The 12918-nt window shown below is 37.8% G+C and overlaps 1 protein-coding gene across 2 annotated transcripts in view; it reads right to left on the bottom strand.

The window, feature by feature from the left end:
• Nucleotides 1-12918, bottom strand: part of MCCC2 (methylcrotonyl-CoA carboxylase subunit 2) — an 86751-nt gene that overhangs the window by 27226 nt on the left and 46607 nt on the right. For both annotated transcript variants that reach the window (XM_078153151.1, XM_020998486.2), the window contains 4 exons: nucleotides 8385-8484; nucleotides 7512-7607; nucleotides 5321-5393; nucleotides 2598-2674 (listed from right to left, as the gene is read on the bottom strand). In XM_078153151.1, coding sequence (XP_078009277.1) covers nucleotides 2598-2674; nucleotides 5321-5393; nucleotides 7512-7607; nucleotides 8385-8484 — 346 coding nt within the window. The remainder of the gene's footprint in view (nucleotides 1-2597; nucleotides 2675-5320; nucleotides 5394-7511; nucleotides 7608-8384; nucleotides 8485-12918) is intronic.

The raw sequence follows: 12918 nt of genomic DNA, 5'->3' as shown, positions 1-12918 counted from the left end.
TCAGTCCTTGGAAATCATGGTGGCTCATGGCATTAATCCGAGTCTTGAATGATCTTCTTAGTATACATCACGTAACTCCTCTGCTCAAAAGCTTCTAATACTTTTAAGCTACCTACTAAATAAAATCCAAAAGCTTTAGCCTAGCATTCAAAGCCTCACACTCTACCTTTCTAGCCTCATCTCATGTTATTCTCTTTGATGCCCTATCCATTCTAGCCAACTTGGACTACTCAATGATCTATAAACACATCTCAAACCTCCCAAACTTCATGAAATGTTTTCTTCCCCCAATTTTACCAGTTGAAATCCAACATATCATTCAAGGCCTAACTCAAATGCCAGCTCTTCCATAGTACTCTCCCTGACTCAAGTAACCAAAAGTGATCTTTCTCCCTTCTAAACTCATACACCTTGTTTAAACCTCTCTTATGTACTTAACAAACATATTATACCTTAGATTATAAGAAGACTTAGGAATCAGAAAACCTAGGTTTGAGTCCTGTCTCTGACATTAGCTACAGCTGTTGAACATGCCTCTTAATTTGGGGGCCTTTGTTTCTTCATCTGTAAAATGGACATGATACTAGTTCTATCACTGAACTTACAGGATTGTTGTTGTGAGAAAAATGCCTTATAGAAATGCAACCTATCATTATTATAGTTACCTATGTGCCTGTCCTATCATTCTTCTTTGATTCTAAGCTTTTGAAAGGACTGTTTTATTTGTCTTCCTAACCCCCACAGGAGCAAAATGTAACTCTATGACATTGGAGGTATTAGAGAGGACACAGGCAGTACTGCCAAACATAAAAGATGGCACCTTGGAAACTGTCTTCTAAGCAAACCCTGATTGCTTTCCAAATTCATCCCCCAAAGCCTTCTCCAATCTGTTTACTTTCCTGATTTCCTTGCTTTGTTCTGTGGATGATTACTTACTGTTATGTCACTCTGGCACTTGCTACTTAGTAGCCAGCTAATGGAGGGTAGGACTCCTCAAGCTTTACTACAACCATAGGTTACCTATTACAGTTATTTATATCAGTTAATCAACATCCTCACTTTGTACTGCTTGCTCATCCATTTGTGGATGAGGAAAAAAAAATATAAAAAATTGGTGATATGTGGATTCTTTTTGTACATATTCAGGCAAGAAAGAGACAATGAAGTCGGAAGTCAGGTCCAAGGTTAGAAGAGATAGAGATGACTCACATACTAGGCTAGTTTTCTTTTAAAAATCATCATATATCCAGCGCTGAGAGAGACCTCAGAAGTCACCAAATCTAACTCACTCATTTTACAGAGGAGAAAACGGAGTGAGGCCCAAAGAGGTTTAGCAATTTGCCCAACTTCACACAGTGGTAGGTGTCAGCAGCAAAATATGAACCCAGGTCCTGGCTTCAAACCTAGTACTCTTTTCACTATACTACATCATCTACCACTTTTTCAAATCACAGCTTCAATACCAACCCCATTGTTTCCCCACTTCCCCAAAATATAAAACTGGATTCTAGTCCATAAATTCACAGAAGGTCAGAAAAATAATTAAGCATAGAAATCTGTATCAGCAGCACGGTTTTGGATATGAGCTGATCTGCACTTAGCACCAGAGAGTGAGACTGTGATGCAAGACAAGTTGTCTATGTGCTAGCTGAAAATGCATATGGAGCAATGAGGTGGTGCAGCAGATAAGAGTGCTGGGCCTGGAGTCAAGAAGGCCTGAGTTCAAATGCAGCCTCAGACCTTTACTAGCTGTGTGATCCTGGGCAAGTCACTTAACCCTGCTTGCCTCAGTTTCCTCATCTGTAAAATGAGCTGGAGAAAGAAATGGCAAACCACTCCACCAGCATCTTTGTCAAGAAAACCCCAAATGGGGTGATAAAGAGAGTTGGACACAGCTAAACAACAACAATGACAGATTACATATATATAACCTATATCAAATTGCTTGCCCTCTCAGGGAGGGGGAAGAGGACAGAGGAGAGAACTTAGAACTCAAAATTAAAAAAAAAATGTTAAAAATTATTTTACATGTAATTGAAAAAAACATCATTCAAAGAAAATGCATCCATCTTCAATAGCACTTATGCTCTCTAGCAGGTGTACCAATTTATTTTCTTTCAGACAGCGTTCCAGGCAGGTTTGACTACTTCATTTGGTGTCATATTTAGTGTCAACCATGTTAAAAAGTGACCCTAAAATATATACACACAACCAAATAACCCTGCTTGCCAATGCACCTGCTGAGTTCTTTCATGGATGTAATAGATACCAAACCAGATGAGAAAGTGAATGTTTTAAAGTCTTTTCTTTCAGTCTGTTTTACTTCCACATTTGACTTTCAAAATAAGTGATAAAGACAAACAGAACAGCTTTGAAAGTTATCCGTGGAATTTATTAAATACTTTAAAAAAGCAAACGTATATAAAATATTTTCAGTTTTACATATAATCTTTTTTCTATGTGTATAAAGAGGTGTTCATTTTATTTAGTGTGTGTTAAGTTTAGCATAAAAAAAGCAACTAAAAAAAGAAACCAAAGTTAGCAATACTAAATTAAAATTGAAAGAAAATCTTGATAATCTTTTACATATTACTTACCTTCTTTGCAGATTCTGAGAAAAGAACACCGTTGTTTCCAATAATTCCCACTGGGTAGCCAAATATTCTAGCAAACCCTTAAAAAAACATTAAGTGATATTTATTTCTGATAACAAACAGACAACATCTGCTCAATGGTACAGTTAATGTGAAAGAGAGAAGTAGTATGAAACAGCTGCTGTGGTTCAGTCAGTCAGTTGTGTCCAACTCTTTGTGACCCCTGGAGCATGGGATTTTCTTGGCAAGGTTACTGGAGTGGTTTGTCATTTCCTTCTTCGGTGGATTAAAGCAGAGGTTAAGTGACTTGCCCAGGGTCACACAGCTCATAAGTGTCCAAGGCATAGTAGATAGAGATCAAGCCTCCAAGTCAGGAACACCAGGTTTAAGTCTCATGTCTGCCACATACTTGCCATTAACCCTGGGCTTACCACTTAACCTCTCAGTGCAACTGTCTCAGGTAATTCTCTAAAACTAGAAATTGTAGAGAAGGTGAAAATCTGCGGCCCTTACACTTTCCTCACCAGAAACTCCCTGTACCAATGAAACCACAGGTCTAATGCCCAGCAAAAGTCAATGTCACATTTTTATTACTCAAATTTTAAAATTTTTTCTCAGTTTTAGCTTTGTTTTTTTAATACTCATGTTACCTAGGGGAAAAAATCCATTTGCTTTACTTATATGTGACAATTCTTAAATAGGTGATTTAGCCAAACCCATGTTGGTTTGGTACTAAAATAAGCCTGGCTCTTTATAAGCCAACCTACAGTCACCCTCTTCATTTAAGTACCTGCCTTAAAAGCAGCTTAATCAATTATATCATCATGGTTTTTTTCCTATCCAAATGGCCTGCTTACAGATACTATTTTGAAAAAGCTGGTGGAAAGTCAAGCCAGGTAAGAAACAAATTTACCCTAAGCAAAGTAAGTTAGTTGAGAAAAGATTCACTGCAGCGAAAATCTTGCCTGAAGGTTGCCACAAAGAATTGCTACAGGCAAAAAAAAAAAAACCCTAACTAAAACTGAACTAAAAAACAAACAAAGCACACACACACACACACACACCAGAGCAAGATGCCTGACATTATTCTAGCGGAAAAAAAAAGGCTGTTTTGAAAACCTAAAAAGGCAAATGACCCAAATGCCCTGCAAGTACTACAGCTTTCAGAACCATGAATAAAAAATGTCAATATTAATCTAGAACTTCTACTGTATAAAACCCAGATGGGAAGACTGTAAGTAACACTGAGTATCAAATTTAACTGATTATGAAATAAATAGGCAAAACAGGATACCACACACTTAGACTTTTTGTTTTTGTTTGGTTTTGTTTGGTTTTGTTTGGTTTTGGGAGGGGTGGTTGCTAATGATTTAACATTATTGAAGTGAGCTGTTTTTTTTTTTAATAGACATTAACTTCACTTTGATAAAAAAACAAAAGACCAGTATGATAGTTACTTACATTTACCTCGGTAGCACAGTAGATAGAAAGCTGGATCTGGAGTCAGAAAAACCTGAGTTCAAATCTGACCTCAGACACTTATTAGCTATGACACCCTGGGCAAGTTACTTAACCTCTACTTGCCTTAGTTTCCTCTTCTGTAAAATGTGAATACATAATATCTAACTCACAGGATTGTTGTGGGGATAAAATGAGATAATATTCATAAAGCACCTTGCAAACCTTAAAGTATAATATAAATACTAGCTATCCTCGATGTTTTATTCCCAATACCTAGGCCTAAGCTATAACTAACACTCTGCTTGCTATCTATTCTACTCTAATCAACAGGACAAATTCACCAAAGAAAGCAAGGAAACAGGGAAAAAGAATAAATCGTCCAAAGAGTACTGTAGAAATCTCTTTTGAACTTGTTCCAACTCACAAAAATTGAGAAAAACATGTCCAATTGCTTATGACCTACAATAAAAAAGAAAGAGCTCTGAATGTTATTTTGGCTGCTTAGCAATCAGGGCATATACTGTTTAAAAATTAGTTTGAGCCAATGCACTGGTAAAACTTATTTGTCCAAATATTAATAGAGACTAGTCATTTAAGTACAAAAGTTCAAATCCCATTTTCAGAGTGAATTCCCTTCTCCACCTTAAAGCAGGTAAGAATTAACATTTAACCTGAAATGTAAGCCTCATTATTTCTTTATCTAGATTTGTGCTCGATATTAACCTAGTTTCTAAAGAGAAATGCAATTTTCTCATTAGTTATTTCAGGTTCAAGCTTTATACATTATATTCAAGGTTTTGTTTTCTGTCATTTTGAATCTAGCATTCAATTTAGACATGTTTCTACATTAGAAACCAGATTTAATATTTCACTCTTCGAAAACAACTTTCAGAAACACCTTACTTGCTTTTCAGACTGTGCCCACTGCCCAGGGCACACAATCTATCTACCATACATAGCACCCCTAAGAACTAGCTAAAGAGTTATGAATTCCACATGCTGATGACGGGCAGGCAGCCACAGATTCTTTCTTCCTCTCCTTCCTTACTCTTGTCCTAGAAAGTCATCTAACCACATATGGTTCCTGCATCCATTGACTCTATGGATTCCAGCATTTTAATACAGTGAAAAAAACGCTCAGGATGCTATCAGAGTGACTTGGAGTCTACTTCATAATCCAGATACTTGAAGAAAATCTAAAGGTTTAGTTTTACTTCTCATCTCCAAAACAGAGAAATTTCTATACATTTAACCCTTATCAATACCTGTGACTAAGGTGTCTCCATAGAGGGCTTTAAATTCATCAAATCTGCTTCCATCCACAATCCTAGCAATGACCTAGAAGAAGGAGGTGACAGAGAAATTTTTTGTTTAAATTGTGTTCAGGTTATTTTTAAGTGAGAAGGAAAAAAAGATTCACAATGAAGTTGTCACTTTCCCAGATTCACTGCATCCTCTACAGAGGTACTCAATCACCGGAGCTTCACCTTGCACATTCAGGGTGCTCCAACCACTCTTGTTTTCTTTTGTCATAAATAAGAATCATGCCTACAAAGCATAAGTCAGGACTCCTCTGTTTGTAACTATACGTTAGAGAAAGTCAGGGCTCAAACATTTATCTGGAGCTCTTTAGGCAACCTCAGCTCCCAGATGCACTATGCTCAACTAACGTTTCCAGCCCTAATTCACATTCCAACCCTATCAAATAACCTGCACTCTGGGAAAAGAGGGTTACATATCACCCAGAACTTTTCCTACTCCCACACCCTCGCTCACACTTTTCTCTGTAGCTGGAATGCTCTCCAACCACCTAGCGACTGTACACAAAGAACTATGGTGCAGAATTGAATGTGAGTTCACAAACAATGTGAGACAGGAGAGAAAGATTACTTTTGGTGGACAGTAATTAGGAGGTGGCACTTTGGGTGAGACCATGATGCATGGATAGGATTATGCTAGATAGAAATTGGGCACAGGGAGGGCATTCCAGCCATGGAGAACAGTGTGAGCAGACACAGGAGTGGGAAATCCAGGGTTTAATTAGAATGGTAAGTAGCCATTCAGGGGCACAGGGCAAAGCACTCCAAACAAGGGGTAAGAAGACAAAATGCTCCCTCAAATTAACTTTTTAAGACAAACTGAGTAGAAAGGTGGAGACACCTTGGAACACAAGGTTCTGCAGGAGCAAGCCAGAAACCATAAGACAGTGGTCCCAAGCAGCAGTGGTGAGAAGGGATATACAAGGAGGAGAGGGTCAAGGAAGAGCTTTCCTGGGGTTCCTCAGTCAAGGAAAAGAAACCACAGGTTCCTATTTTAACTAATATACTTTTTTTGGTTAAACTAGAATCTAAAGTCAGCCGTTTCTAAGCTATGGGATATAAGTGCTATCAGCACCCTTTAAATTGTGATCACCCTTGGTTCACATCCATGGATCTCATTTAAAGTCTGTAAACATCCCTAGGACAAAGTTACAGAAAATCCTATTTCTATTTATTTTTAAGGCAAATTTATCTGGAGTCTTTGGAATAATGTTATTATAGAAGAAATTATACTAGTTATAAAAATGAAGGAAGATATTAAGTATTGCATGCTATATGCACAAGTTGGAAAAGTCACCAATCTACATTACAGAAGATTTAGATACTGACCTGTAGCTTTGGCAACATCCGAAATACAATGCAGTTTAAAATATAACCTCTTCTAATGGCACATTGACATTTAAACTATTTACCAAAACAGCAATGAGTGGGGAAAAAACACCTTTGAAAACTGTAAAGTTGCTCTTAGGCCACCTCTGATGTCTACCAAAAACATAAAGCTTCCTTAGGAACAAATTAAGCTATTCCTGTCCCCAACCAAGCACAGATATAACAATGACTATGATTTATTTTGTTTCTGTGGACATTTAAAATCTAACTATGATACATGAATTATAAAACTGTGCCCTTACCTGCAGTTCCTTCCTGACACACCTGCCAAGCAATTGCCAAAAAGTTTAAATACATTTTAATTCTTCCCTGTCTTTAGGTGTATAATTATACTTTAAAATACTTTTGTTTCCCTTACAAGAATTTACTTTTTTATTCATTTAGACAGGTTATATATTATAGTTCTGCTTCAATTTAAAGTCATATCTAGGCCAGCCATGCTGGCGCCTGTGATCCCTGCTATGTGTGGGTCAAGGCTGAGGCTAGGGGAACATGAGTCCAAGAGCCCTGAGATGCAGTAGGGCTCAAACCTACTGGGTGTCCGCACTATGTCTGGCTCCAAGAGAATGAGCTCTTGGGAAGGAAAAGGGAGGCGATGGACACCTGGCTGCTAAGAAGAGGAGAATCAGGGCCCAGGTTATAAATGGAGAATATCATTCCATACCATCAATTGTGAGAGTGGGCCTGTGAGTGACTGCTGCACTTCTAGCCTGGGCAAACTCAGATGACCAAAACCAAAAAGTCATACCTCTCGGACATCAAAGTTCCTCTTGAGGTTATCTCCAACTACTCCATATACCTCATCTAGAGGAAACAAAGGCTCTTCAGAAGGTTCTATCGTCACCTATAATAATTTAGTGGAATTATATTAACCAAAGTTCAATTTAATTAAATTCAACAAACACTTATTAGGCACTAACATAACACAGCCACCACACCACACCGCACCGCACCGCACCACACCGCAGCGCACCATATCAACAGTACAAGAAACTATCCTAGGTTCTGGAGATACAAAGATAAAAATAAAAACCATCCCTGTCTTCAAGAAATTTATATTCTACTGGGAGAATACAATATGTACACAAGTAATGAAACACAGAAATTATTTCAAGGAAGAGAGGATGCTAATACTTGGGGGGATGAGGAGAGGTTTCCTATAAAAAGTGTCACCTGAACTGTATCTGAAAGAACCTAAAGAAAACACAGATGCTACTTTATGCTGTCATCAATCTGACAACCTAAAGAAGACAATAAAATATTTTCTAGCTGAAATGCCAGTCTGTAGTCAGACAGCTTACGGGAGTACTACCTAATAATAACATACTATATCAGTGCAAATGAAAGGAATAACAAAAGAAAACAAGCTTTGAATAAATGTAATAATTAACCTTGGCCCAAATCTCCTTTCAGTAGAGAAGGGGACTACAACAGCAAAATGTTACATACACTTTCAGATATAGCCACTGTGTGAGGTGGGTTTCCTACCTTTTGTTACAAGGGAAAGCTCACAGTGTTTGTTTAGGGGTGAATGGGAGAGAGGGTAATATCTAGAAATGACTACTGCACAAACAAAAGGCATCAATAAAACTGATTTCTAAGAAAAAAATCATATACTCACTTCTAATTTCTTACTATAGTTTAGACTCCTCACAGCTTTCCTTGCCAAGTGAAGTGCATGAGTGTCATCCAAAGCATAGTGATCAGTTACTCCAGACTTTCTACAAAATAAAATAAATTCAAAATGGCAACAGAAAAGAAAGAAGGAATTAAACATCTCACCACTACACATCCTTCCCCATCTAACATGAAGCACCAAAATTAAGGACAGATCATCTGAACACTTGCATCATAATAAATGAAATCAGTGTTAAGTTATGGGAGTTTTTTTGGATACAACTAATTTTATAATATGTTTAGAGTTCCTAGAGGAACTGGAATACTTGAAAGACATATAAAGATGGCTCCTTAAGACACAGATCTGTAATGCAGGCCTGGCTCTGAGCAGCTATACTCCAGGCAGTATATTCAGAATCAAAGCCAGCCAATTTGATCAAGATCACCAAGCCTGAATCCTTAAGGGACCCTGGTCTACTGCACTTGTCCAGATTTGTTCAGCCCCTGTGACAGCTACCCCACAGACCAAAAGTAGACTATTATGGACTGATACAATGGAAAAGGAAATTACAAATAACTATTATGGGTTAGAGTTACTGCAGAGAATTTTGGGCAGAGAATGGGTAGTGAGAGGGGCAGAGTTAACTGAAATAAAAATCCATGGGGTTGTGCCAAGTTTTGTTAGTGAGACAGCCTTGATTCCTGTACCTGTGGTGCCTATGTGGGCAATAAATACTGCATGACAAACTTTAGCATCCATATGTATCCTCAACATCTGTGCATTTAACCCTCTCACGTTGGCAACTGCACACATTTATGGTTAGGTGCAGTAGAGAAAAAAACGAGAGATACGATGTGTGCAAGTTTGTGGAGCAGCTGGTATCCACCAGGTGCTTCTCCGGTCTTGTTCACCCTACCATTGTAAGAAGCTCCCTGTGCATTCATTGCATATTTTCATTGCTTCACTTAAAAACTCATGTTTTGTGTTGTAATTATGTTCCCAAGTACAGTGCATGTCCTTTGGACTCTAAGGTAATGTCGAGACTTCACCAGTCTCAACATCTTCTGACAGCTGTGAGTAAAGTCCCAGCAACCTCTCCCTTGGTTTTCAGAGGGCAGCCAAGCAGGACAGTATATAATACAATGACCTCACACTGCCGTCTGACATAGCAGAAGGTTAGACTTGGGCTAAAAAATATTTTAGTTTTAAGAATTTTATTTGCAGCCCAGTATTATGATACTATAGATTTCATGAGTATGAAAAGCGAATATTGTCTGAAATCAATTTTTCTTCATTGAGATGTTAGCACAAAAAGTCACAGAATTCCAGGGAACTAATAGTGAGGGAAAATGTTTTGCATGTTACCATTTTTATTTTGTGTACTGCATTTTATGAGTTATTTCATAGTTACTGTGTTAGGAAAAGTACATATCTGAATTAATGTTCTGTTACAAAGAACTGTATGCAGAAAAGTATATTTTCAGCAACTAGCAAAAGACTGCAGGTTTTGGTGGTTGCAGGAACCCAACCCTCTATTTCCCATAAGTTCAATATATCAACACTCACATTTTTTACTTTTGCGCTATTTTCTAGGAACATTATCCCCATGAAAGTTGAGGATTGACCATAGTACCTTCCCCATGACTCAAAAGGGATATAATGTAAGTTACTAGGGGAAAGGAATTATTTCATTTTTTTCTGTTATCTGGCTCCTAGAACAGTACATGGAATATATTAAGTGCTTAATAAATGCTTGTTGATTAATTGGTTAATGTGATATAGATTACTGGAACACTGATTGGAGAGCTATCAAATACCCTAATTTTAAAAACTACCTTTCTTTAATGTATATAGAATAATGTACATGAGAGTAAAAGTGTTATATAATTACTCTAAAATTACTACTTATGCACAGTAGTAGTAGTATCCCCACTCAACCGATGGGAAAATGAAGACAAAGAAATAACTTACTCTAAGGTCATAAAGGAACTCATATCCCAGTTCCCCCCATATGTCCTTCCGTACTACAATACACTGCTTTGTTTTGGGGTGCTTTTAAAAACTGATGACCCTATGGTTTGCTTCGTAGGGGAGAAAGAGAAGAATATATTCAAAAACAAATGTGATATAACAAAAAATATGAACAAGTTTTATTTACTTTTCTAAAAACATAATCATCCTAGGCACCTCAAACATAAATCTTGATAAACATTACTTGAGCTAAATGATTTTTTTAAATTCCAATTACAAGGGGCAGCTAGGCAGTGAAGTGGATAGAGCATTGGCTCTGAAGTCAGAAGGACCTAAGCTCAAATCTGACCTCAAACACTTGACATTGACTAGCTGTGTGACCCTGGGCAAGTCACTTAACCCTGACTGCCTCACCAAAAAAAAAAAATTCCAATTACAGAACACACATCTCTATTACCTAGGAAGCAACAGTAAAATATGCTTGGGACTAAGAAAAATTCCAGCAAAAGATACCAAAAGGAATTTCAGCATTCCAAGAGACTACAAGAACCCTTCCAAAGATGCTGTGCTGAAATTAAGATATTCCTATTTTTGCCTTAATAGAATGGGTTAAAGAGTCAATATCAGTGTGGCAACTGTGGTATCCTTAGACTATTCTTCAAGTACCAGTTTTTATAGTTTGTCATTTCAGACACATGAAGTACCTCACCCATCCTCAGACTTGGAGCAGCAACCAGCAACCCTGCCTCCCCAAAAATAAGCCTATCTATATAGTTGAAAAGAAGTGTATCAGAAAGGGATATTTCATTCTATTTTGCATACTGTGAGTGCCATCATATCATCAGTATTCTAAATCTTCATGATTACTGATCTGTAAGAAATGACTGAACCTAGCAACACATTTTTGAGAACTGGGCTGTACTGTAATATGTAAAACATGTTGTTTTATAATATGTGCCTGCAACATTGTCACACAAATAGCCTATAATTATTGAATCGCTACAGCTAAACAAAGAAACCTTTTTCAAATCTAAGTGTCAAACACATTTTTGTAAAGTTTCCCTACTATTTATCAGTGCTATCATGAAGAGGAAAAACTTGGAAAGACTGAAATACTTTATTCTGAATTTTTACCCAAGCCTCTCTGTCACCCTGTTTGTGGGTGGTGACTGACAAACAAGGCAGAAACACGCAGCTTAAAAAGAAGAAACACAAACAACACAAGGCTCAAAGTGTTGGAGTCTGACAGCATCAGTTTGTCATTTTTAAGGGGTGTACAGCCCTATCCAGAAGCATCTCATTCAAATGTGCCAACATGCCCTCCTCCCCAGGATTTGGAACCATTTCAACAAGAAGAGGTAATCACAGCAGCAGTAGTGGAATAGTGGAGGTAGTAGTCATAGTATGTCTATTTTCTTATGTTAAAAATAACACATTTATATAGAGCTTTCCCCAATTCATATAAATTATCTCAAAAACCCAATGAAGCAGACAAGTATCATCACACTGCACAGATGTGGAAAACAGATTCAGATCCTTGACAAAGACCACACAGCCATTAAGTGCTTATTTTTACCTCAACATCCCTTCCCTGCTCAAGGACCCAAAATAACCTCCTACTACCTCTCAGATCAAACAGAAATACATTCATTCCACAAGCATTTATTAAGTACCTACTGTTGTGGTAGGCAAAGAGAATACAATCCCTACTCTGAAGGAGCATTGGGGAAAAACAGTATGGAAAAACTCCAATGGGGAAATAATATGAACAAAGGTAAATAAAAACAAATGGACACACAAAGCAAATGTAAACTAACTTCTTGGGGAGAGAAAAGTATCACTGGGAAAATCAAGGTAGGTATCCCACAAGCTGACACAAGTGATACAAGCTGAGCTTTAAAATATTCAAGGATTCTAGAAATCAGAGCTGAAGAAGGAGTACATTTCTGGCATGGGGGACAGCCTGTGCAAAGGTGTGGAAATAGGAGATGGATTTTCCAGTATGGGGAACAGCAAGCAGGCTTGTTTGATTATATTATACAGCGGGTAAAAGAAAGAAATACACAACAAGGCTGGAAAAACGGGTTGGGGCCAGGTTGCAAATGCCAAACAAATGACAAGTTGGTATTTTTCCTGGAGGCAACTGAAAGCCCTGGAACTTCCTGGGCATGAGAATGACATGAGAATACATGAACCTGAGGAACATCCCTTTGGCAGCTATGTAAAGGACAGACTGGAAAGGGAGAGATTAAGCCCCCCAGACCTAAACTAGCTACCACACCTAACCTATGTTATCCTTCCAAAGGTAAAACAAGTAACAAGGGAATTGCTGTTTAGCACCTGACAGTCTTACCAACAAAGAACTCTGCTGAAGTAGAAATTGTAAGAACCTTTGAGGGGAAATGATTACCTCACTTTAGATATTTGTTAAAGGAAAAAAAAGTGGGACACAGTCTGACAAACATCCTGTGCTTTTGGAGAACAGACGTCAAGGAACTAGAGACAAGATAAGTAAGATCCTATGGCCCAAAATTCCACAGAGAAAGCTACTCCAGGAGAGCTCAGT

This window comes from Phascolarctos cinereus, unplaced genomic scaffold (assembly GCF_003287225.1).
Source record: "Phascolarctos cinereus isolate Bilbo 61053 unplaced genomic scaffold, phaCin_HiC Scaffold_4;HRSCAF=312, whole genome shotgun sequence".
Lineage (NCBI taxonomy): Eukaryota > Metazoa > Chordata > Mammalia > Diprotodontia > Phascolarctidae > Phascolarctos > Phascolarctos cinereus.
Note: the sequence above shows the minus strand (reverse complement) of the source record. Positions and strands in the feature narration are given on the sequence as shown.